The sequence below is a fragment of the Tupaia chinensis genome, unplaced genomic scaffold (assembly GCF_000334495.1).
Source record: "Tupaia chinensis unplaced genomic scaffold, TupChi_1.0 Scaffold000359_1, whole genome shotgun sequence".
NCBI lineage: Eukaryota > Metazoa > Chordata > Mammalia > Scandentia > Tupaiidae > Tupaia > Tupaia belangeri.
In genome coordinates, this window is record NW_006159855.1 from 608,268 (window position 1) to 633,908 (window position 25,641).

Consider the following 25,641-nt stretch of genomic DNA (forward strand, 5'->3'; position numbering starts at 1 on the left):
GGTGAATTCAAGTGTCTGTACTTGGCACAGGGAAAGAAAAGGACTATTCAGATAATTATTTAATTATTTTGTTGTCATTATTGTATGTTTATTTTAATTTGACCAGAGAGAGGGAAAGGGAAAGTGAGAAAGCAAGCCACCTGGTCCAGGACTTGAACCTCATTTGGCCATGTGGGAATTCGGTGCTTTAATCACCACGCCACCTGCCGGCCCCAAGGATAACTATGTAGAGAGTGCTAACAATTCTGCTTGTGCACTCTGCCCCGGACTGAGTGTGTCATAAGAGAGTGTTGATGATGTTTATGTCCAAGGTTTATTTTGTGCAGAGTTAAAACCTGAACAGTTGAGTTGGCCCTGTAGCACAGGGAGCCTGATCCCACAGGGCCAACCACAGTTCTGGCCACAGCAGTTTGAAAAATACACCAGCCATGAGGCCAGCAGGTGGCATGGTGATTAAGAACGCTGAACTCCCACATGGCCACCCTCAACTCTAGGTTCGAGTCCTAGACCTGGCAGCTTGTTTTCTCACTCTTTCACCTACTCACCCACTCCATCTTTCTCTGGTCAAATTAAAAATGAATACATAAATAAAGTTAAACAAAATAATTCTTTAAAAAAAAAAAAAGAAAGAAAGAAAGAAAAGAAAAACACACCAGGCACATGTGCACGTGCCCAGGATCCTGACACAGAGAAATGGAGGACAAAGGATTGCAGTGAGATCAGGCCTTGCTGGGAGTGCTCTCTGTCTCTTTCTCATGCCTGTCCTCTGGCATGAAAAGAAGATCCCACACCATGTAAGGAGCTCTGAAGTATCCTGTGGGCGATGTCCTGACTTGACACTCTGTAAAAGACAAAGGTTCTCTTCTCTACGGTTGTGATCATCTCCCCTCCACAGACTCCCAGACAGCAGGCACTGAGCGCTGGTGACTGGTCTTCCTTTACTTTTAGTTTTACCATCTATTTATGCTCAGAAAGCTTTCTCAGGCAGAGGATACCCCCCGATGCTAGCAGTCAGGTGCCCAGGACAGAATCCCCAGAAACAGGCTGACTATGGGGATCTGGTGTCTAACTTAGAGGTCTCGGAGGCTATGCTGGTACCAAGGTGGCTGTGTTCTTTTATTTATTTATTTATTTATCTTGAGACATTTTTGCTATAGGGCGTGCACACTCACCAGAGAGACAGAAAGTGAGAAATCACCCCTCAAGGGGGATGGCCATGCTGCAGTCCCTTCTCCTTGGTATCTTGGGCACGCAAGCACACATACACCAGCATGAGTTAAGCCTCCAGGTCTGGGACTCAAACTGCAGTCACGGCTGTGTTCTTGATGCCCAACCTTTCCCCTGGGGGGTGCAGCCCCCGCCAGGTCCTGTGCTGAAGAGCCCTGTGGCGTTGGGACCTGCCAGGAGACAGAGGGACATGTCGTATGCCTGTGCCCCCCTGGCCACACTGGCGAGCACTGTGACATAGGTAAGACCCTCATCGGCTGTGGGAGGTGAGGGCCAGGCACTGGATGGACTCCTTTATTCCCTGAAGGGGCCACAGACAGGAGCAAACCAAAGTCGACTGAGGCAACCTTGGACTGGGCGGAAATACACAGTGACCTGTGGGAGGGTGGACAGAAGCCGCAAGGTAAACGTGGCTCATCTTTCTAGAGCATCTAGTCAACATGGCAGTTTAGGAGAAAATCAAATCAAGTAAGCTAAGAAGTAGTTAAGTTTTTCTTTTTAAATTAATTTATTTATTTTAGGTCTTGCCATAGGGTACATGTGCTCGCTGGAGAGAGAGGAGACAGGAAGATGGAGAAGTGAGAAATTACTTCCCCCCAGAGGGATGGCCACACCACAATCCTTCTCCCTTCTCCTCTTGGGATTTGGGCATGCATGCACACACACCAGTGTAATGTTTCAAGCTGCTGGGTTTGGGACTCAAACCGCAGGCAGCCATGGGGAAGTCCAGCACCTTAACTACCACTTCACCTGCTGGCCCCTTAAGGGTGGTTCATTTTATATTAAACCAATGTTTAGAATGCAAAAACGTGCTTGCATTTTTTGAGAGATTTTTGCTATAGGGCACGAGCACTCACGAGAAAGACAGAGAGACTGACAGTGATAAATCACCCTCCAGGGGGGATGGGCACTCCGCAATCCTTCTCCTCCATTCTCCTCTAGGGATCTTGGGCACAAACACGCACACACGCACACGCGCACACGCCTGGCATGAGTTTAAGCCACTGGGTCCGGGACTCGAACCGTGGTGGACTACATGGGAGTTCAGTGACATAGTCATTATGCTAACTGCTGATCCCAAAATGTCCTTGCATTTCGAAGATAAAACATGAAAGAAATATTGAACTGAAGGTAAGACCATCACACCCCCTTGGCCCTGCACGGAATCTCTGAGAGGAGCTATAGATTTATTTATTCTGACCCCACACTCACAGCCAAGTCCCCAGTTTCCTTACTTAGAAGAATCAATGGTACCAGTCTTCAGTTTCAAAAACTCATGCCACCTAGGCACGCTCCCAAGGGTCTTGACTGACATGACTCCTTGGCCTTGGCATTAGCAAGGCATTTTAAACTCCCAGGTGACTCCAGGGTGCGGCCAGGGCCGAGAACCACTGCTGTGAGTGTAAGATCATCTGCACAGAGCATCTGGCCAGAAAAGGCATTTAATAAAAAGTAGTTCCCAGGCCAGCGGGTAGTATGCAGGTTAAGGTGCTGGACTCACAGATAGTCATCTGTGGTTTGAGTCCTAGACCCGGCAGCTCGACCCTCATGCCAGGCGTGTATGTCTGCATGCCCAAAATCACGGAAGGAGAAAGGAGGGGAAGAGACCGCAGCAGGACCATCTCCCCTGGGGGGTGATCTCTCACTTTCGGTCTCTTTCTGGCGAGTGTGCGAAATAGCAAAAATCTCTCAAAAGAAAAAAAAAAAAAAGAAAATTCATGCTAGGCACATGTATGTGCATGCCTAAAATGCCAGGAGGAGAAAGGAGAAGGGATGGTGGCATGGCCATCCCTGCTGGGGTGTGGTTTCTCACATTCCTCCTCTCTCTGTCTCTCTCTGGCAAAAGAAACTAAAAAAGAAAAGAAAAGAAGAAAAATTCCACTGCTCCACCTCTCACTCCACAAACTTTGGCACTTCCAAAGATCTAGTGGTGAGGATCTGCCCAGCACAAAACCTAGAGGCGCATTCCCTGTGACTGTCTGTATTACTGGGGTTCCAGGTCTAACTACTAAGTATAGTTCAAGATCCACAAGCTTCAAAAACAACTGCAGATAGTGCCCAATCTCCATGGTGACCCACCATTGTCTTGCACTAAATAGATAAGATTAAATTTTTAAAAATTATTTTTTTAAATAATTTTTTAAATTTAGCATTATTTATTCATTCATTTATTTTAATTTGACCAACAGAGTGAGAGAGAGAGGGAAAGTGAGAAAGCAAGCCGCCAGGTCTGGGACTCGAATCGTGGTCAGCTATGTGGGAGTCCAGCAGCCTTAACCACCATGTCACCTGCTGGCCCCCAAAATAATTCTTTAAATAAAAAAAAAATTATTTATTTTATTTATTAATTGTAATCATTATTATTTAAATTTGCTATGAGGCATGGCACTCACGAGAGAGAGAGAGAGAGCGAGAGAGCAAGAGAGAGAGAGAAAAGTGAGAAAGCAAGCCATCAGGTCCAGGACTTGAAACACAGTCCACCATGTGCGAGTCCAGTGCCATAACCACACACCACCTGCCAGCCCCGGATTAATGAATCTTAAAAAAAGAAAGAAAAAAAGATACTAAATTCCATATGGCTGACTCTGTGGTTCGAATCCCAGACAAGGTGGCTTGAAAATCACACTGGGCATATGTGCGCGTGTGCCTGCCAAAGTCCCTAGAGGAGAGAGGTGGGACTGCAGTGTGGCCATCGCCCCTCTGAGGGGCGATTTCTCACTTTCCCTCTCTTTTTTCTCTCTGGCAAATGCTTGCACTCTCTAGCAAAAAAAAAAAAAGGAAAAAAAAGAAAGAAAAAGAAGAGATGGTAATAAGACGCTAAGAGTCCAGGACCCCAGCATCTCTCTTTCCTTGTGTACAGGACAGAGACCCAATGTCTAGTCTAGTTGACTCGTCTACTCTCTCCTCTGTCTCTTCCCATCGGCCTTGCCTACTTAGCGGTGCAGGAAAGTCACTCCACGTTCCCTTACCTGCAAATGGCAGAATGCTGTCTGTGCACTGGGCTGTTGGGAGGCTGATGTGAGTCAGCTCAGGGCTCAGAGAAGGTTCTTGGCAGATACTGGTCCCCTCCCTGTCTTCTCTGTCTCGCGAAGCCTGCCCATTGCCCAAAGCCCTTCCCTTCTTCCTCCTGCCTCCATCTTGTCTGGGATCACCCATGCTGTGCTCATAGCAGGACCCAGTCCATCTCCTCCCTTGGTTCTAAAACCTGGAAGATGTCCTGACTGCCCTTCACAGAATGAGGTAGGCAGAGCAGGGCCAGAGTGGCTCTTCCAGCCAGAGAACAAAGAGCTGAGGCAATGCCAGCCTGAGTAGCTAAAAAGAAAGACTGTGGGGCTAGCAATGGTTACATCACTGGACTTCCACATGGGCAACCATGGTTCAAGTCCCACACCTGGTGGCTTCAAACTCACACTGGGTGCATGTGCATGTGTGCCCAAAATACTGAGAGAAGAGTGGAGGAGAAGGGATTGTTACGTGGCCATCCCCCCAGAGGGTGATTTCTCACTTTCTGTCTCTCTCTCTATCTGTCTCTCTGGTGAGCGCACATGCCTTATAGCAAAAATCTCTAAGGGGCCAGCAGGTGGCGTGTTAGTTAAAGGCACTGGTCTCCCACATGGTTGATCATGGTTCAAGTCCCGGGCCTGACGGCTTGCTTTCTCTCTCTCTCTCTCTCTCTTGCTCTATCCCTCTCTGGTCAAATTTAAATAAATAAATGAATAAATAAAGTTAAATAAAATAATTCTTTTTTTAAAAAAAGGAAAAAAAATCTCTCTCTAAATGAAGAAAAGAAAAAGAAAGGCCCACAGAGGATGCTCAGCCCCCTTCCTGCTGCTGGAGATGCTGACTCAGCCTCTTTAAACTGCTCCATGGCACCCAAGGGCTCTCTGATCTTCAAGACTGTGACCTTTCCTTCCCTCCTATCTGTAAACCAGGGCCCTGCCAGGAAAAAAAAAAAATAGAGAGAGAATAAAAACCCAGCCTTGGGGCCAGCAGGAGGTGTGGTAGTTAAGGGTGCTGGACTCCCACGCAGCCAACCGTGGTTTGAGTCCCGGTCCTGACGGCTTATTTTCTCACTTTCTCTCTCTCTGTCCCTCTCTAAGCAAATTAAAAGAAAGAAAAAGAAAGAAAGAGAAAGAGAAGGAAGGAAAGAAAAGAAAGAAAGAAAAAGAAACAAAGGAAGAAAGTTAAATAAAATAATTCTTAAAATAAATAAATAAAAACAGCTTCTGGAACCAGGAGATGGCGTGGAGGTTAAGGCAGGTGGGTCCCACATAGCCAGCTCTGCAGTTTGAGACCCAGACCCAGCAGCTTGATAATTGCACTGGGTGCATGTGCATACATGCCCAAAATCCTGAGAGGAGAATGAAGAAGGATTGGCATGGCCTATAGAAAAATTAAAAAACAGCTTCTGAGCCCAGGAATAGGTTCCTTCAATCCTGACAGCCCTCTCAGATATTATGCCTTGCCCAGACAGAAGGAAAATGGCGCCCCGGGGAGGTACAGGGCAATAATCCGTGGCCCAGCCTAACCTCTCTTTGGGGACTCCCACCTTCCCTGCCCTCCCCGCAGGAGCTGGCCAAGGCCCCCCCATTGACATCTGGCTCTTCTCCCCAGAGGCCACTCCTGTCCCCTGCTCTGAACAGCTGCTTTAGCACCTTTTGTTTGCTTACCTCCCCTTGTGGGTGCTTCCCATCGCCCATAAGGATGCTAATGAGAAGAGAAACGGGAGCCTTCCTGAGCAGGAGAACCGCCCAGCTTTCGCCCCGCCCACCGGCCTGACCTATTGCTGCTACTGCTGCTGCTGGGCATCCTGGTGCATGCTGGGAACCCAAGTGCATGCGGGGATGTTAGTCTGTTCCTCCATGCATTTCCGTTTTGCTTGGAACAGTTCCATGCTGGAACTGTTGGCCTCTAGTCCGCGGCATATGCTCCCTGCAGTGAAGTTAAGGACTCCTTGGAAGAGAACTGCCTGAGAACTGAGGAGATGCCCAAGAATGGAGATTTTCAGGACACACGTTGCACAAATCCAGATCTGGCCTATGTCTGCTCTGCATTGCTGTAAGGATCCAGAGGAACATGTTTTGGCTGTCTTATCAAAAGATCGACTGTAATGGCTGGTTTGCTCTTATGGGAGACAAGAAACTGAGTTCTGGGACATATTTAAGACTCTGAGGTACTATTTCCATCCCCTGTTCTGCTCACGCAGAAACTGATAGACAGGTCATCGGATCCTGGAGGGTATTTAACCATGGCTGCATATGGCATCTTCAAACCACATATCATGGTGCCCTGTAAGACAGTGGAACCACTCCTTGCAGAATTATATTGATCTCCAATACAAAAAAAGATCAAGAAGAGTTTCCTAATACCTTTTACCATGTTCCCAGAGTAGCAAATATAGGGAAAACAAAACCAAACAAAACAGCAGGAGCCTTTGGTTCAAATACCAAGAAAGCACAGGAGATCTCCAAGGTTTTCTGGTTTCTCAGAAAGATGTAGAAAGACCAGATTACAAGATTCGGTTTTCATCTGAACTAATCAATGACAATTTGAGACAAAGGTCAATGACAGCAATTCAATCCCTGCAGAGAAGTTTGGTTGGAAAGAATGGAAAAGAAGAATCTATCTGAGAAGAAGAGGCTGATGGGGGCTTGCCCATATCCCAGGCTGGTGCTCAAGGGTGATCACTTAATAAGCCCCTCCCTGGCTTAAAACACTTGTCTTCCACAGGCCAGGATGGAGCTTCTCTAGAAATTGTGGCTCACCAGAGTCTTCTGGGCCTTCAGTTGGGTGAAGATTACATGGGGAAATGTTGGGCAGGGTTTCTGTCCCTCTACAAGAAAATGATGCTACCTCCTTTTCAACAAGATACTAGAATCTTATCTAATAAAGACAACGAAGGTGTCTGCAACTTAAGAAGTCTAGTGAGTCTCATGCAAGTACCCCATGCTGCTACTTTCTCATGCATCTCTGCTCTACAGACCACTGCTAGGTTGTTCATTCTAGTACCCACAGTCTTGTCCTCTTTCCATGGATCAGAGCTACAGAGGAAGCCAGAAAAAGAAAAGTCTCTAACCAAGCTTCAAGAACTTTGACTTCGTTATCTTTGCTTGCCACCGTGTTCAAAGCCAGTTCAAACCCCAAGGCGTTGAAATGTTCATGGGAGAAGGCATCTCAGAGGAACTCGGTACTCACTCTCACAAAAGGCTTTGGAAGTACCAGATCTCTTCAACCCACTGAGAAACCTGGCTCCAGTGCTCCACGCTTGCCAATCAGGAGTCACATATGCCCAAGAAAACCCTTGACTGGATCTTTGGTTCCGCATTCCAAGATGGCGGCAGCAGCAGCAGCAGCAACAGTTCTTAGGAAAACCAGACAGTCCCCTCCCAGGGCTCTGGAGAACAGCAGGGCTGGCCACACGAAAGGAGGTCACAGTGCTTTCAAGGCCAGCGTGGCCGACAGGAGTCCTAATGGTGGCCCTTGGTTTCTTGCAGACATTGATGAGTGCCTCTCAAGCCCTTGTCTGAATGGAGCCACCTGCGTGGATGCCATCGACTCTTTCACATGCTTATGCCTTCCCAGCTACGGAGGGGACCTGTGTGAGATCGGTACGGCCGTCTCGGCTTCAGCTAATGTTACTAACTGCTGCACCCTTCTCCCTCTCACCCTTCCCTTCTAACATCAGGCTCTGGGTGCTGGCTGGAACCCCCGAGGTCCACCCAGACCGCCATTCCAGGGGCCACAGCTGAGAAGTCTCATCTACTGACTCCCAGTCTTCTACTTGCTCTTGTGCTTGAAAACTTCCTCTGGGGCATGTGCTGACCTGAACACAGGAGAGATGTGCAGGCCAGACCAGCCTGCACTCTGGAAGGTGGGCCTCTGGGAACCTTTAAAATACTAACCTTGGGCCAGCAAGAGGCGTGGTGGTTAATGTGCTGGATCCCACATGGCCAACTCACAGTTCAAGTCCCAGACCCAGCAGCTTGAAAAATATGCTGGGCACAGATGCGTATGTGCCCAAAATCCTGAGAGGAGAATGGAGGAGAAGGATTGTGGCATGGCTGTCCCCTCTGTGGGGTGATTTCTCACTTTCCCTCTCTCTGTCTCTGGCAAGTACACATACCTATGGCAAAAAATCTCTTTTAAACTATTTTTTTAATAAAAATAAAATATTAACCTTCTCAGGGCATCCAGATCTGCTGGTACCACCACTGAGGATGGTGCATGTGTCAGACTCCGAGGACAGAAGGGATTCATGTGTTTGTTCTGAAGGAATCTATGGGTGGGTGTACTTGGTTCTCACCTGGATGACAGCCATTGATCTGCCTGTGGTCACAGGCATGGGTCTGCCTGTCCTGTTGGCCATGGAATCTTCACAGTCCTTCTGTGGTCCTGGGAGTCACATGCCACTCTGGTCAAGCTACCTTCCTCTTCTGCTGGCATGAGAGCTATGGTCTGTCTGCCTGAGAGCTCCTATGTCACCAGCATGCTGAACTCACGCATGAACAGGGACTGCTGCATGTCACCTTCCCCTCATCACCACCGTGACAACTGCCATGTCAATGCCATGCCAGCACACGAGGCGAAGGCCTGCCAGAGAGAACAGTCTCATTGCAAAGGGCAGAGGCTGAGTTTCCTCACCTGGACCAGACCACCAGCTCTGCCCAGGGTAGCTGTGTGCCAGGCCCTGCCCAGGGTCAGACTGAACCCCCACCTCTCTCACTTTGGGGCTTCCTAGTTTCCCACCAGCTTCCTGGATTGCAGTGGCTTCCTAGCTCAGGAAAGGGGAGACGGGCTTTTGGATGTTAGGAGCAATGACCCCTGGAGAACTGGAAGCATGCAAGGGCTTAAAACCCTTTTCAGTGAAAACAAACCAACCTTTTCAGTGAATTCTCAAGTTGGATACCCGGAAACTTCCAGAAAGCAGCTGGAACTCCTGGGAAGTCTCCCTTTGGTCCTAAAGAGTCTGAGGAGGCAGTTTTTGAAGTCCACATTCCTGGAAGGCACTGCCAACATTGCAGACTGACAGAGGGACTTGAGGCTTCTGGAAGAAAAGGCCTGGATACCCTTCCTGCCCTCTATCCTTCCCCTCCCAAGCCCTCCAAGAAATTGGTGTATAGAGTCTTGGCTGGGGTGGGAGTGGAGAGCTACATGGATTTCCCCCCCAGGATGGCAAAGCATTTGCAACAGGGGAAAAGAGTCTGGAGCGTCCATGCAGACAGCACCTCCTGTCTTCCACCTCAGGAAAGGGGACCCGCTAGTGTGGAGGCGAGGTTCTCCCAGGGCTCTGCACCCTGATGGAACAGAAAGGGATTACCAGAGCCACCCCGCTGGGCCCTGGACCTAGGCTCTTCTCCCATTCCATTTCTGAGCCCTCACTACCTCTCAGGGCCTCATCCCTTTCCAGTTCCCTTCCAGCTTTGCTTACCCAGCTCAGCCTTCAGATACCAAGGGCACCCAGGGACTGACCCACAACTGGGCCCTGGGATAACATCTATGTCTGATTAATGGTGCTGAGCTGCCTCAAGGCCTGTCCACTTCTTTCCAGACCTTTGCCTCATCCCTCGGGCACCAGAGGTGTTCTCCTCGACCCCTCCTGCTATTCTACTTCTTCCCACCCAGACTGTCAGCCTCCCACTCTCCCCACTCTCCACTCTTCCCAACTGTCTCTCCTCCAGCTTTTGCAAGCATCCACCCCTTCAGGCACTGGTCTTTTCTTGCTGGGTTGGTCAGGCTATTGGTAACACCCATCAGGGAAGCTGTCATACAGCCTGAAGGCCCTGAAATTCCCTCTGCCCAGTGCTGAGCTAGCAACATTTGGCAAGAGGCTCTCACAGAATAAGGCAGAGCCCTGACTGGTAACATCTGCCAATTCCTGAGGTGTAAATACTCCCACCAGGACCAGTTTAAAGCTATCAGTGTGGTGTCACTGAAGTCAAAGTTAGGGAGAGACCCTCACAGAAGGCTCTTATGATCTTGAATGAGCCAACTCCAGCATGTCCCTGGCTCTGTCACCTAGGCTGCCCCAGGAACTCCAAACTAACCCCTTTTCTAGAATCCAGAACCACTGCAAATTTAGGCCTGTGAGGAGAGACTCCTCCCTTCTTTTCATCTGCCACCAAAAGAGAATAAACAGAAAGCCTGGGTCATGGACCTCGAGGGGTGACTGGCTCTCCAAGAGTACAGTACAGGGCTCAGTTCCAACCAGCCCCATTCCATGGCCTGAGCTAAGTCGACTTTGCACCCGAAGAAGACTCACTTTGCTCCTCCGTTCCCACCCAAGGTTCTGCAAGAAGGAAGTCTCCATCTCATGCCAGCACCACCTGCTCCTCTGCCTCCTCTCCCTGGAGCCCCTCAGAGCCTCAGAACCATGTCTGCCTTAAATCCCCAAACCTCCCACCCTCTCACCTTCCCACTGCTGAGCTCTGCCCGCCCTCCAAGCAGGCGTCAGCAGGGAGAAAGCTTGGGAGGTGACCCAGGGGCTGGGACACCAGGAAACAAAAGGGTCCCTGGTATTTCCCAGAGGCTCCCGGGGGTCAAGCCTTCCTGGTTTACACTCTGAGCCTCTCCCCCACTAGGCCTCACCTTCCCTCCTCTCCTCTCCCCTGATGGCATGATACTTAAGGTGGGGTGAACACAGGAGTCTGTGCTGAAGACTGGCTGCAGCCTCCTCTGTAGCCTGCCTGCCCGACCTTCAAGCCCCCACCCTGTGTTGCAGACAAGGAGATGTGTGAGGAGGGCTGGACCAAGTTCCAGGGCCACTGTTACCGCCACTTCCCTGACCGCGAGACCTGGGTGGATGCGGAGAGCCGGTGCCGTGAGCAGCAGTCACACCTGAGCAGCATCGTCACCCCCGAGGAGCAGGAGTTTGTCAATAGTGAGTACGACAGGACATCCAGGGCCTCCACGGCTGAGTAGGCAAAGGTCCATTGTCATTCAGAAGATGGGGCCCAGTGAAGCCACAGGCCTTGGCTGGAGGGTCGGCAGAGTGTTCCCGCAGCTTGAGTTCCCTCAGGGGGAAGACAGCGGTCTTTGGGGCTAGAAGCTCTGGCTGCAGCTGGGACAGTCCACTGCCAGTCAGTCAGTGCCAGACAAAGGCTGCAGCTGTCCCCGTCCATGCCAGCGTGCGGGTGTGGTCCAAAGTGCACCTAAGACCGGCATGTGCCAAGACCCTTGGAAGGACTATGGACGCAGATGGCATGTGCCTAGGAGCCCATCACCTTCTTCCACTGCGACCACATCCCTCTGCCTCCTGGGCTCAAGGTCCTCAGGAGCCCTCAGGGTGCCTGCCAGCACCCTCAACTCCTCTATCCTCTCTCCAGACAATGCTCAAGACTACCAGTGGATCGGCCTCAATGACAAGACCATTGAAGGGGACTTCCGCTGGTCAGATGGGCACCCCCTGGTGAGTTCTGCCGGCGGGCACCAGGCACAGCTGTGGGACAAAGACCCCCAGGGATGAGTCTCAGTCATCTCTGCCTCTGGAGACCAGCCACAAGTTGGACAGGTCATGTGAATGAAGGCATGAGCTAAGGAGGGGACCAGGAAGGAGATGAAAGATTTAGAGGGTCGTTGTCTGCAAAGGACCTCAGTCTAGCTAAAAGCAGGCGAAAGCATGGCTCATGTCAGATGAAGAGTGTGAGCGGGCAGTCCACTGTGGGTCAGCAGAGGACTGAGGGCCATAGGGAAGGCTCCCTGGAGGAGGCAAATGTGACTGGACAGAGGGAGAGGGGAACAATTCAATTAGAGGAAAGAGGATTCTCTTTTTCCTGAGCCAAAGCTAGAGGGAGAGACCTGTGGAACTTCTCTGGGCAGAGTTCAGACTTGAGAGCCAAATTTTCCTAGCCAACCAAGGCAGCTTTTGTGGTCAGCCCTCCTTGGACCTCATGGGAAAAAGGAGTGTGGGCCTGGCCCCATAGCCTAGTACTTAAGGGAGCTAGATCCGACATGGCCAACTGAGGTTCAAATCCCAGCCCTGGTGACATGTGCATGCACGCCCCAAATCCTTATAGGATGGAGGAGTGGAGGAGAAGGAATTACGGCATGACCATATCAACCCTGTAGGGTATTTTCTCCCTCATCCTCTCCCTGTCTTTTTGTTTCTCTCTGATGAGTGTATGCACCCTCTGACAATTGCCAAAAATAAAAAATGTGTGGGATCAGCTTGTGAACAGGACCGTGAATCCTTGGGCGTTCTGAGGTCCTGGACGGACCAGAGCCAGCTGTGCGACCAGTTCCCTGAAGAGCCCATGGTTCCATGGTACCTAGGATAGCTCCGAGCAGATTCTCAGCAGCCTTCACGGCAGCTAGGCAGCCTGGGTTGGGCTGAGAGAGAAAAGAAACTGGAGAGACTCAGTGGGGAAGAAAGTGGGGGTCTCCTGCCCTCTCCTCACCTCTTCCCTGCTCCCACCCACAGCAATTCGAGAACTGGCGCCCCAACCAGCCCGACAACTTCTTCGCCACTGGAGAGGACTGCGTGGTGATGATCTGGCACGAGAAGGGCGAGTGGAATGACGTTCCGTGCAATTACCAGCTGCCCTTCACGTGTAAAAAGGGCACAGGTGAGGCGGACCGGGGTGGATGGGATCAGTGAGCGAGTCTCCTTGTCCCTGGGTGGCAGGTGTCTCCTCACCTGTCCAACCGCAGACCAGAGCTGACCTGGGGGACCTCTCTCCACACCAGCATCCCAAGGCCAGGGACAAGGAAAGGCCAGCTGGCCCTTGGGGACCTTTGCAAGGACAGCAAGAGTGTGATGACCACAGCCCAGGGAACTGGAAGCCCCACCCCACACATACACACAGCCTAGGAAAGGAAGCAGGAGGGCCAGTGCCCCCCAGCTTCCTGTGCTGCAGGCAAGACAAGCTCTACAGGCAGGCAGGGCTCACCTGGGGTGGAGCGCTCGGCCCCTCCCAGGCAAGGTGATCCCTGGGGCTCCAGGCTGTCCCACCACAGCCAATGTGGGCCATCGTAGACAGCCCTTGAGAGCTCTTCCTAAAGCCCCTCTGCCCCTCAGTGGCCTGTGGAGACCCTCCCGTGGTGGAGCACGCCAGGACCTTCGGGCAGAAGAAGGACCGATACGAGATCAATTCACTGGTGCGGTACCAGTGCACAGACGGTTTTGTCCAGCGCCACGTGCCCACCATCCGGTGCCAGCCCAGCGGGCACTGGGAGGAGCCTCGGATCACCTGCACAGACCGTGAGCACTGCCCTCTCCCTCCATGGGCACGGGGTTAGGTTCTGCCAGCTCAGCCCCCTCCCTGTCCTGTCCCCTGGGCACAGCGGTGCCTCCTCTCTCCAGGATCCTGTGCCATCTGCATGGCTAGCAAGGTGACCAGGTCGGGGCCAGCTTGGTCACAAATCCCTGACTCCTGCCCTCAGGAGGGCCAGGTGCCTGTCCCAGGAGAGGGCTCACTTTCACAGAGAGGACCAGGAGAAACTGGGGGTTTGCTTTCCTTTCAATGCCAACCTGAGCACCCTCAGCCCAAGATTTCAAAGCAGGGGCCAACAAGTGGCATGGTGGTTAAGGCACTGGACTCTCACATAGCCAACTTCAGTTCGAGTCTCAAATCTGGTGGCTTGCTTTCTTACGTTTTCCTCTCTTTCTCTATCTCTCTATGGTTAGATTTTAAAATAATAAAAATAAATAAAATTAAACAAATAGTTCTTTAATGGGGCCAGTAGGTGGCGTGGTGGTTAAGGCACTAGACTCCCACATGGCTGATCACAATTTGAGTTCTGGACCCTGCAGCTTGCAGCTCACTTTCTCTCTCTCTCTGTCTCTCTCTCTCTCTCTCTCTCTGTGTGTGTGTGTGTGTCTGGTCAAGTTAAAAATAAATGAACAAATAAATACAATTAAATCTTAAAAAAAAAAAAAAGAAAAAGAAAGAAAGAAAAGATTTCAAAGCAGGAAAGCTTCGGACTCTCCTAATGAGCCCGTGTTTTCCACTGGGAGGCCACCAGCAGAGAGAGGGCTGGCTGGGAGGAGGCTGGGCTTAGCCCCACTTTTTTTCTGGGTTCATTGATGGTATCTTCCCATCCTCCCTTCCCCCCAGCCTCCACCTACAAGCGCAGACTACAGAAGCGGAGCCCAGGGAGGAGCCGCCCCAGCACGGCCCACTGAACACGGCTTCCAGGATGCCGAGCCCAGGAGCCGGCCAGGCCGACAGCACATCCCACCGATGGTGTCCTCCTGTTGTCGCTTTTTGTCATATAAGGAATCCCATTAAAGAAGGAAAAACAAATGAATCCCACATTGTGTATGCACCCACCCACCCCCTCAAAATCGCCAAAACTGCATCTAATTGGTCCCCCAAATGCCAAAGCGAAGCAAACTGATTGTAACCCGTGGACTGAGTTTAGAGACATTTACTTCTTCGATCTCCCATCGTGCCTTTCCAGGGACCAGTTCAGGGACAGGGGGAGAAGGGGAGGGGTTAAGTTAAATAAAGAAGATTATTTTTTGTTTCCTGACTTGATCCAAGAGCAGTGCAATTGGTTATTTCATCTCCAGGGAGAGCTAGGGAGGGAGGAGGGGCAGAGGCCTGAGGGCAGGAGGAGCTTGGACCGACAGCAACTGAATCTTCAAGAAAGGAGCCCCCCCCTCCCCAGGGCTGCACCATCTGTGTGGGGAAGAAGCCTTGGAGGAGACTGGGTGGTTCCCACCAGCCGGCCATGGGTGAGCGGGCAGGAGAGAGCCATCGGAGGGATCTTGTGCTGCAGGGGGGTCGGTTCCCTCAAAAGGTCCCGCTTCCAGTGTCTCCCTCCCCCAGGTTTGTCATCCTAGCAGGTGTCAATCTCGGCAGGGCTGGGTGGGGGCACTCCCTTCCCAGTGGGGGTGCCACCCCACTCTTCTCCCCTCCCTACCCTTTCCCCACCCCACCCCACCCCCGGGACCGTGCAGGCACCAGGGTTCCGTGCACCTATTTATATTTTTGGAAAACTAAAGATTATGATAATTATAATAATAATAAAGACATTGGAAGAGATCTATCTCCCCCGGGCACGTGCAGGCACCAGGGTTCCGTGCACCTATTTATATTTTTGGAAAACTAAAGATTATGATAATTATAATAATAATAAAGACATTGGAAGAGATCTATTTCTTCTCCCTTTTTTAAAATGTATGTTTTTATTATTCTTTTCCCTTCTTTTAAAGAGGAGCAACTATGATCGGGGTCTACTGAAAGGGCTCTTAGAAATGGTGACAGTGGGACACATTTTGATCAGATGACCCAAACTGGCGTGACTCTTGTCTGCTCAGAGAACCTGTGGTGCTTTATTTTATTTTTTTAAGAATTATTTTATTGAACTTTATTTTTATTTAGTTAGTTAGTTTCATTTGACCAGAGAGGGACAGAGTGTGAGAGAGAGGGAAAAAAAGGGAAAGCAAGAAAGCAAGCCACTAGGTCCGGGACTCGAACCACAGTCAGCCATGTGGGAATCCAGTGCCTTCAACCACCACGCCACCTGCTGGCCCAAGAATTATTCTATTTAACTTGATTTATTTATTTTCAATTTGACCAGAGAGGGACAGAATGAGAGAGAGGGAGTTCCCTGCCTGCCCCAAGGGAATGAGTGGGCTTGTGACACCTGGGACAGAAGTGCCCCATCACACCCGCTGGACAGGGAACGGGAGACAGTGAGACAAAGAGGAAGGCCAGAGATGGAAGAAGGTCATAGCACCATTTATTGTCCTAAGAAAGTACACACCTGAGGGCCACTCCCCGAATGGCGGAAAACGAGACCAAAACAGACTCTGGAACCCAGAGGAAAGGAGAGGATGGGGAGGGGGAGGCTCTCCGTTTCCTGGATCTCACCCAGAAGCAGGGAGGGGGGGAACCACTTCCAGCCTGAGCTCCTCAGCGGGGCTGACTGTGGCCAGCAGCTCCACAGAGAGGTAAGGAGGGGCAGGAGACCACAAGGCCCAGAGCCAGCTCCGGGGGTCCTCCAGAGGCCCTCTCACTCCTCCAGGCTGAGGCAGAGGGAGATCTGCAGCCACTGAGCCCTGAGCCTGTGGCACCCTGGGCAGCCCACTCTGGTTGCAGGTCCCCCAAGGCAGGAAGCCCTATAGAAGCCCAGGAACCTCCACTGTCCCAGAGGAGAGAGGCACCCCGAAAGGGGAAAGGGAGGAGTCGGATTCTGTTGGATATGCAAAAGATCATGAAATTGGGCCAGCAGGTAGTCTGGAGATTAAGGCACTGGATCTCACAAGGCCGATTGTGTGGTTCAAGTTCTGGACCTGGCAACTTGAAAAACACACTGGGCGCATGTGCACACGTGCCCAAAATCTAAGAAGAGAATGGAGAAGGGATTGCAGCATGGTCATCCCCCACAGGGATGAGTTCTCACTTTCCCTCTCTCTGGTGAGTGCACATGCCTTTAAGTTGAGAAGTATAAAAACAATACTGAAATTGCCCCAATCCATGAGGGAAAATGAACAACTCGATAAATACACAGCCCTGAGGGAAGGGGGCAGGAGCAGGGCCAGAGCTGGCCTCCCTGGCCCTAGTGCTGGTGGTAGCAGTAGACGCCGTACGAGCGACTCTGGGGGTTTGGGAAACCGAAGCTCCGGACCCCAGGCTCTGGGGAACCACAGTTGGGACGGGGGTGAGCCACAGGATAGCGGACGCTGCCATCGGCCAGCCAGCCAGCATCACAGCGGTCCAAGCCATGGAACCTCCAGGCCGCAAAGAGCTGGCCCACCTTGGCGATCTGGGCGCCATCTTCCCGGCAGGCCTCCCTTGCCTCTGTCAGCGTTAGCTTCTCGGGGTGCTCCAGGTAGTACACCTTCCCTGGGAGGAAATGGGGTATGAGTGCTAGGCAGCAGAGGGGGTGGCCAGAGGGGACAGCAGGACCTGCAGAATGCTGACCCAATAGTGATTGAGCCCAGGAAGACATCACACTGTGGGCATCTACACCGGACACTTTCGGGGGTACCTTCCAAGTCCTCACCCTCTCCCTGAGGGCCATGTCTGCCCTCCCCTGCCACTCTTCTCTAATTGTACCCTGTGGGGGCACCCCACCTAAGCTGGATCAGTTAGTTACTTATCCATTCAATCGTTTACTGAGCACCTGCTATGTGCTGGTATTTTTTTTTTATGTTTTTTATCACCTTGCTATTTTTTTTAATTAATGCCTTATCTTTTATTTTATTTCTTTTCTTTTTTTGAGAGAGAGAGAGAGATTTTTGCTACACAGCACGTGTACTCCCCAGGGAGACAGAGACAGACAGAAAGTGAGAAATCACTTCCCTTCCCCAGAGGGGATGGCCACAAGGCAATCCCTTCTCCTCCACTCTCACCCCAGGATCTTAGGCATGTATGCACACACACCCAACGTGAGTTTCAAGCCTCTGGGTCCAGGACTTGAACCGCAGTTGGCCATGTGGGAGTACAGCAATGTAATTATTATGCCATGTGCTGGTCCCTATTTATTTATTTATTTATATTTATTTTTTTAGACGTTTTTGCTATAGGGCACGTGCGCTCGCCAGACAGAGAGAGAGAGAGAGAGATAGAAAGCGAGAAATCACCCTCCCAGGGGGGATGGCCATGACACAATCCCTTCTCCTCCATTTTCCTCTCGGGATCCTGGGCTCGCACACACACGCGCCCAGCGTAAGTTTTAAGCCACCGGGTCTGGGACGCAAACCGCGTTCGACCACGTGGGAGTCCAGCAACATAGCCATTACGCTAACTGCTGGTCCCCTCTTTATTTATTTTCAAGGCACCAGCTCTAGGACTTGAACCACACAGTTGGCCATGGAGGATCCAGTGCCTTAACAGCCACACCACCTGCTGACCCCACCACATACTTTTCTAAATGCTAGGGATAAGGCGCTAAACCAATCTGTTCGCATGTTTATCTTCCCCTGAAACATGGATAGGTGGTTTTATGAGGACAGATCGTGTTTTGAATGTCCATGATGGAGAGCCTTGTGGAGACCCAGAGACGTGTGATGAACGAATAAACCAGGGATCGGTTTGAAGCAGAACACTCAACTCTCTGACGGATATTGCCTCAAGACCTGCTGGGCAGGTGTTCAGGGGGTACAGAAGCTCCCCAGGCTCCCCGTATGCTCCAGACTGCCACCAAACCCACAAGCTAGTGCCTGGCGGTTCCACTTACCCCTGAGGGCGGCGGCGAAGCAGAACACATCATAGCGATGCAGGCGGCGGTGGCGCAGGCCGTAGCTGCGCACGCCGGGAGCCAGGCCCAGGCCGCCGCAGGGCTGCCGGGGCAGCGTGATGGGGTACTGCACCGAGGCATCCTGCAGCCAGCCTGCGTTGCACCAGTCCAGGCCCTCCTCCCAGGCCCGGAAGAGCTGCTCAAAGGAGGCCACCACCGAGCCCTGCTCCTCACAGGCCTGCTGTGCCTCGTGGAAGTTGAGCTGGTAACGCCCCTGCCGGGGCTGGTAAAAAAACCACACCTGGGGAAGCAGGAAGGCAGACCTTGTAGGGGCATGCAGGGGCCCGGCTGGCTGGACACCCCAGCTCCTCCCACCTCCTCTGGGACACGTGCTTCCTCCAATGTGCACGCTGACAAACACGCACACAAATAAACACACACATGCATGCATGCACAGGCCCTGTCCCTCAGAGAAGCTCAGCAAAACTCAAATCTTTTGTCCACTACTTTACACCTCCTCCTGGAACCAGGCCGACAGGCAGTAGCACTCAGAAAACACTGAATGGGCCCAGCAGGTGGCATAGTGGTTAAGGTGCTGGACTCCCACATGGCCGACTACAGTTTGAGTCCCAGAACTGGCGGCTTGCTTTCTCACTTTCCCTTGCTGTCTTTCTCTCTGGTCAAATTTTAAAAAGGAAAAATAATAATATTAAATAAATTAAGCTACATAAAATAATTCTTTTAAAAAGAAAAACACTGAATAGCTTGTTAAGGTAACTAACCAGTCAGTCAGCTAATGTCTCAGCTACAGAATGGGACTGGTTTCTAATTCACAGGGGTGTCGCAAGAACCCCAGCTAGGATGTCTACGGCAGATGGGAGCAGGTTTGGGGCTCTAGAGGCTGGGCTTAGGTTCTCAGCTCCCCCTCAACAGCTAAGACCTGATTACAAGTGTTAACAATTGATGTGGAAGCTCTTTCGGAGAATGCAAAAAACTTTCCACACATGACAGAAGCTTTTCAGAGGACTTCCACCTGGACATTGTGGAAAAGGGGGTGGTAAAGGGCCCTCAACTAAAGAAGGATCAAGGTCAGGGAGAGCCTGAGGCAGGGGTGTCCTTCCTGGTAGCCAGGTTCTGACAGGGTCGACAGGTTTCTCTCAAAAGTTACTGCCGCAGGGATCGCAGATGGCACGGTGGTTAAGATGCTGGATTCCCACATGACCAACTACAGTTCGAGTCCCAGACCTGGTGTCTTCCTTTCTCACCTTCTCTCTCTCTTTCTCTGGGCACATTTTAAAAATAACAGTAAATAAAATGAAATAAAAGTGAGTCTAAAAAAATAAATAAAGTTACTGTTGGGGCCAGCAGGTGGCATGGGGATCAAGGCAGTTGGATCCAACAATGGCTGACTACACGATTTGAGCTGTGAGACTAGCTCCATTTTCCTTAGAATGGGATGCGAGGGAAGGAATGGAGGGTAGCCACCTGAGTTCAGTCCTGCCCAGATTCGAACCACGGTGGACTACGTGGGAGTCCAGCGACGTAGCCGTTATGCCCTCACCTGGTCCTGAGACTTAAGCCTGTCTATCTGCCTAAAGCGCGAAGGCCCAAGCGCTTCTCCCCTCCTCACTCGGTCCCGGTCAGGGCTCACCCCGCAGCTCCAGCTCCACCAGGCCGCTCTCGTCCTCCAGCCCGTCAATGACCTCGCAGCGGTAGCGCCCGTAGTCCTCCAGCTGTAGGTCCTGGATCTCCAGCGAGACATCCCGCTCGCTATCCTGCCGCAGGCGCACCCGGCCTTGGTAGTCGCCGAAGGAGCGGTGCCTTGGCCCAATGGCCACCAGCACATCGAGCTCCGGGGCCCCGTTCTCCGGCAGCTTCCACCATTTAATGCGCACGGGCCTCGGGGAAACGAGGGCCGGCTGGTAGTGGTAGCGGCAGGGCAGGATCACGCTGGCCCCTTGGTAGGTGAACAGGGTCTCCTCGGGTGTCTCCACTATCAGCTTCTCGCCATTGAAAAGGCCTGGAGGGAACAGCAGATAGTATAATGCTTATGCCGCTGCACTTCTCCATAAGCCGACCATGGTTCAAGCCCTGGACCCCGGGGGGCTTAAAACTCATGCCAGGTGTGTGTGTGTGCATGTCCAAAATTCCGAGGGGAGGTGGAAGAGAAGGGGCTGTGGTGCGGCCATCCCTCCTAGGGGGCTGATTTCTCACTTTTTGTCTCTCCAGCGAGCACATGTGTCCTGTACCAAAAATGTGTCTTTAAAAAAAGAAGAGGCCTGGAGAGGCAAGATACAGAAGGAGCCCTGCCAAACGTATCTGTACCCCTGTAGGGACCACCCCGACCCTCATCCCTAGTTCCCTGCAGGCTTGCAGGTCACAGATTGCAAAAACAGCTACCAGGCTCCATCCTCCCTGCACCCACAGCTCTGCAATGTCACTGCATTTCCTTCCATCAAGAGGTGACATTTAGGGACCAGGCCTACAGCATAGTAGGGAGGCTGGGGCAGGCGAAGGGGGTCACATTGAAGCTGGTCCTTGAAAAATTGGCAAGACTTGGAGATAGTATTAAAAGTACAATTGGGGACCAGCAGATGGTGCAATAGTTATGTTGCTGGATTTCATGGAGTCGACCGTGGTTGGAGTTCCAGACCCAGCGGTTTGAAACTCACGCCGGCACATGTGGGTGCCTGTACCCAAGATTCTGAGAGAAGGATGGAGGAGAAGGGACTGCGGTGTGGCCATCCCCCCTGGGGAATGATTTCTCACTTTTGGTCTCTGTCTCTCCAACGAGCACATGTGCCCTATAGCAAAAATCTCTCTTAAAAAGAAAGAAGTGGGGGAGCCGGCAGGTGGTGTGGTGGTTGAGACGCTGGACTCCCACGTGATTGACTACAATTTGAGCCCCGAACCTGGAGGCTTACTTTCTCACTCTCCCTTTCTGTCTGTCTCTCTGTGGTCAAAAATGAAGAATAATGATAATAAATAAAATTAAAAACAAGTAAATCTTAAAAAAAAAAAAAAAAAAAGGTACAACTGATGGTTCCTAACCGAATGGCTCCATGTCTAAGGGTCGTGCAAGCAGAATAACTAGATCATCTCTTGCTCTCCTTAGAAGTGAGTCTGGGGGGCCAGCAGGTGGCATGGTGGTTAAGGTGTTGGACTCCCACATGGTCAACCATGTTGACCTGGCGACTTGCCTTCTCATTCTCCCCTTCTCTCTCTGTCTCTCTCTGGTCAAATTGAATAATAATAATAAATAAATAAAATAATTTAGGGAAAAAATAAAAAAAGAAGCGAGTCTGGCCCACTGCAGGACCCAGACAGAAAAGGGCTTCTGGATTCTTCTTGTCCTCTACCCCTGCCTGGAACCCATGTATCACAGGAGAAGCCAGGGAAGGTCTTGGTCACCCAGGTAGAAAAGCGCTGGGCCCAGGAGGCCGCCCACCTTCACTGCGGCCATTGCCCTGGTTGCGGCCCTCAGGGCGGTTGGAGTAGTAGAAGCCGTTGTAGAAAGGCAGCCCAGAGACGCCACGCAGGGGCAGCAGCAGGGCCAGGAGCAGCGGGCCCATCGCGTCACACACGGCTGCACAGCCAGGATGTCCTGGGCAAGGCAGGGGCGCCAGCGCAAACTGAGAAGAGGAGGAAAACATTGCCAGTTAGAGCAGTCTCGCTGCAGGGGGAGTGGGCACCCCCATGCCAGCGCCCACTCATTCACTCGCTCACCAGTCCATGGAGGAGCATCTTCTACCTGCCGGGAGCTGTTCTAGGAGCAGAGACAAGCCACTGCAGGTTCCTGCTGGCAGGGGCCGTACCCTGCTGAGAAGATGGGCAATGAGCAAACAAACTGCAAGAAGGAATTTGCAGGTGGCAAAAAATAATAGAGAAAACTAAACGGTAACAATTTCAAGCTTTCAATTTGAATTTAGTGAGCAGCGTTGTCCTAGGGAGATACAACAGACTAGACTAGGCTAGGGAATACCGGCACACGCGGTGTGATTACTGAGGTAAGTTCTGCGTTGTGGAACTTGTTTCAGTCCGGAAATGCCTGTGGAGGGTGAGGGAGGGGGTCACAATGAAATTTAGTTCAGAGCTGGACTCCCACATGGCTGACTACGATTCAGGTCCCGGACCTGGCGGCTTCCTGTCTCACTTTTCTGCTCTCTCTCTCTCTGAGTCTCTCTCCAATCAAATTTAAAAATAATAATAGGACCAGCAAAGGAGGTGATGGCAACATTGCTGGACTCCCTTGTAGTTGACAGTGGTTCAAGTCCTGTGTGAGCTTAAAACTCACACAGGGTGCATGTGTGTGCATGCCCAAAATCCCCAGAGGAGAATAGAGAAGAGATTGCGACATGGCCATCCCCCCTTGGGGGTGATGTCTCACTTTCTGTCTCTCTGGCAAGTGCACACACTCTATAGAGAAAACCTAAAATAATAACAATAATAAATAAAATTTAATAAATATTTCTAAAATAATGATAAACCAGGGGCCAGCAGGCGGTGCAGTGGTTAAGACACTGGACTCCCACATGGCTGACTACAGTTCGAGTCCTGGACCTGACAGCTTGCTTTCTCACTTTCCCTTTCTCTCTCTCTCTTCCTCTCTCACTCACAAGGCCAGGGTGACAGCAGACAACTGCAAATGTAACCGCAATGTGAGTACCATGCAGCGACGTGGAGGAGGCACGGAGTGTAATTTAAGATGGACAAAGCAGAGCCCACAATTGCCACGGTGCTCTGACCTCAAGCATCTAGTCTTAGGATGCCTGCGCAGAGGAACCAGAGGGAGGGAACGCTGGAAAGACAGGCTGGGTGAGGAAGGAAGGAAAGGGAATGAAAAGGAAAGCATTGCCTGAAAGGGTGATGAGACTGTGGAGGACACAATCTTCTCTTTTAGCTCTTGCTGGGGAAGAGGGAATGGCTGTGGAGGAAGCTGAGGATCCACCAGCCTCTTAGTTACTGTCACAGAAAACTCGAGGGCCAGCTTCCCTGCACTACACCCACTGCCTGCCCTGAAGCTTTGTTCCCTGTCCAAGATGAATTATCCGGCTGACACCCATAGAGCCTTCCAGTGACATGGAACTAGGCAGCCTAAGCACAGCTGAGTTAGAGTGTTTGGGAACCAAAAGATCTAGGTTCAAATCCCGACTCCGCTATTCACGAGTTGTGTGATTTGAGGCAGGTTTTCTCAGTTGAGAAAAACTCACCCTGGTGGAGCCAGCAGGCGGCGAGGTAAAGGCACTAGGCTCCCATATGGCCGACCACAGGTCAAGTCCTGGACCTGGCAGCTTGCTTTCTCACTTTCTCTCTCTGTCTCTCTCTGTGAGTTTGTGTGCCCTATAGCAAATTAAAACAATAATAATAAATAAAATTAAACAAATAATTATTTTAAGAAAAGAAAAACTTGGGACCAGCAGTTGGTATAATGGCTATGTTGCTGGACTTCGATGTAGTTGACCACGGTTCAAGTTCCGGACCTGGTGGCTTAAACTCACGCCGGGCGTGTGTGCGTGCATACCTAAGATCCTGAGAGGAGAATGGAGGAGAAGGGATTGTAGCATGGCCATCCCCCACAGGGGGTGATTTCTCACTTTCTGTCTCTCTGTCTCTCTCTGTTTTTCTGGCAAGCACACACGCCCTATAGCAAACACCTCTCCAAAAACAAACAAACAAAAACAAAAACAAAACTCACCCTGGTGTATTTCCTACCACATGCTCCAGTTTTCTCCCAGAGTAATAAGGTTCTAGAAAGGTGCGTGGCGCTCAGCCACAGGCTGTATTTCCAGCTCTCCTTGCAGCTCACGGGACCATGTGACTCAGTTCTGGCCACTGCAGTGAGCAGAAGTCACATGTGCACATCCACCTCTTACAGTTACAATTGGGGGCCGGCTCTGTGGTGGGGTGGGAATGCACTGCTTGGGAGAAGTTGCATCCCAGTGGTGACCGTGGTTGGAATCCCCAGCCTGGTCAGCCTGAACAAGTTGGGCATGCACGTGAGTGCCTAAGACCCATCAGGAAAGGGAACATTCTATCAAATAAGCAAATTAATAATAATAATAATTTTCTCTCTCTCTCTCTTTTTTTTTTTTTTTTTTGTGGGGTGGCCATCCCCCACTGGGGGTGGAGGGGGGCGATTTCTCACTTTCTGTCTCTCCAGCCAGCGCACACGCCCTGTAGCAAAAATATCTCTCTCAAAAAAAAATATATATATATATAAATAAATAAAAGAAGTATTTATTTCATTTTATTTATTCATTCATTTATTTTAATTTGACCAGAGAGAGAGAGACACAGAGAGAAGGAAAGTGAGAAAGCAAGCCACAAAAGTCACCAGGTCTAGGATGATCCGTGGTCAACATGTGGGAGTGTCCAGTGCCTTAACCACCTTGCCACCTGCTGGTCCCAGTTATTTATTTCTTTCATGGGGAAAACAAAACAAAACAAACAAAAAAAAAAACACCTCAGTAGGGACTCACACTGCGATCCACATCCCCAGCCTTCCTGGCAGGATTGTGGGTATGGGCACCCCAGTGCATCCAGGGAACCGAGCAATGATCTTTTGCACAACTCTGGCATTGCTGGAAGAGTCCAATACCATTACACGAAGTGAGCCAGCCTTTCACAGCCAAATTTAAGGAGCAGTTAATCATCTCACCTCACTGCAACCCTTACAGACAGGCCCCATCAGTATGCCCATTTTACAGGTGGGAAAACGAGGCACAGAGAGATGAAGTAATCTGTCTAAGGTCATCCCGCTAGGAAATGGCAAGGCCAAGATCTGAACCCATTGCAGCCCCAAAGCTGAACCCTGCTTGCAAAGGAACTGGGTATCACCTCTCCCCCAGTAGTCACATCCTCACTGGGCCACCGAGGAGCACAAGTCTCCCAGGCACCAGGAGAGGGCAGCATTGCCCTCCAAAGTCCCTACCGGCTCAGCTCCAGCTTGGAATGTGACATCCGTGCCCCCAGAGCAGACCAGGCTCAGCGCCTTTGAAAAGCCGCGGCCCCGGGAAAGTGGAAGCCAGAGGCGTTTCCGACAGCGCTCCGGGTCCGCTGGCCGGTGCAGGACGGCGGGAGAAGGGCCAGGGCGCTCCCAGTCGCCGACGCTCACACAGGTCAGTGGCCCACCGAGGGTCAGCGCTGGACACCGAGGCCCAGCAGGTCACCGGCAGCCCATGGACACCCACCTAGCGAGCTGGTGGCAGGGCTGGTTCCCAATGCCCCGCGCTGTCTCCTTCCTGGCTGCTCACGAGCCTAAATTCCTCCCTGCGCGACGTCATCTCC

At 51.3% G+C, this 25,641-nt stretch overlaps 2 protein-coding genes across 5 annotated transcripts in view; one reads left to right on the forward strand and one right to left on the reverse strand.

Annotated features, from left to right (window-relative positions):
- The window catches only part of ACAN (aggrecan), a 37,126-nt gene extending 22,029 nt beyond the window's left edge, over nucleotides 1-15,097 (forward strand). For 2 of the 4 annotated variants that reach the window (XM_027773542.1, XM_027773543.1), the window contains exons 13-18: nucleotides 7,722-7,835; nucleotides 10,946-11,104; nucleotides 11,550-11,632; nucleotides 12,644-12,788; nucleotides 13,241-13,423; nucleotides 14,280-15,097. In XM_027773542.1, the coding sequence (XP_027629343.1) occupies nucleotides 7,722-7,835; nucleotides 10,946-11,104; nucleotides 11,550-11,632; nucleotides 12,644-12,788; nucleotides 13,241-13,423; nucleotides 14,280-14,347 (752 nt within the window). In that variant the 3' untranslated portion in view covers nucleotides 14,348-15,097. Of the gene's footprint in view, nucleotides 1-1,354; nucleotides 1,469-7,721; nucleotides 7,836-10,945; nucleotides 11,105-11,549; nucleotides 11,633-12,643; nucleotides 12,789-13,240; nucleotides 13,424-14,279 lie in introns of all 4 variants that reach the window. The other 2 variants (XM_027773545.1, XM_027773544.1) reach the window with 2 other exon arrangements.
- A 1,444-nt stretch (nucleotides 15,098-16,541) lies between these two features.
- HAPLN3 (hyaluronan and proteoglycan link protein 3) overlaps nucleotides 16,542-25,641 on the reverse strand; it is a 9,794-nt gene continuing 694 nt past the window's right edge. The window contains exons 2-7 of the mRNA XM_027773546.1: nucleotides 22,081-22,170; nucleotides 21,803-21,986; nucleotides 20,006-20,374; nucleotides 18,867-18,868; nucleotides 18,355-18,655; nucleotides 16,542-17,018 (exon numbers count right to left, since the gene is read on the reverse strand). Coding sequence (XP_027629347.1) covers nucleotides 16,732-17,018; nucleotides 18,355-18,655; nucleotides 18,867-18,868; nucleotides 20,006-20,374; nucleotides 21,803-21,986; nucleotides 22,081-22,098 — 1,161 coding nt within the window. The 5' untranslated portion in view covers nucleotides 22,099-22,170 and the 3' untranslated portion in view covers nucleotides 16,542-16,731. The remainder of the gene's footprint in view (nucleotides 17,019-18,354; nucleotides 18,656-18,866; nucleotides 18,869-20,005; nucleotides 20,375-21,802; nucleotides 21,987-22,080; nucleotides 22,171-25,641) is intronic.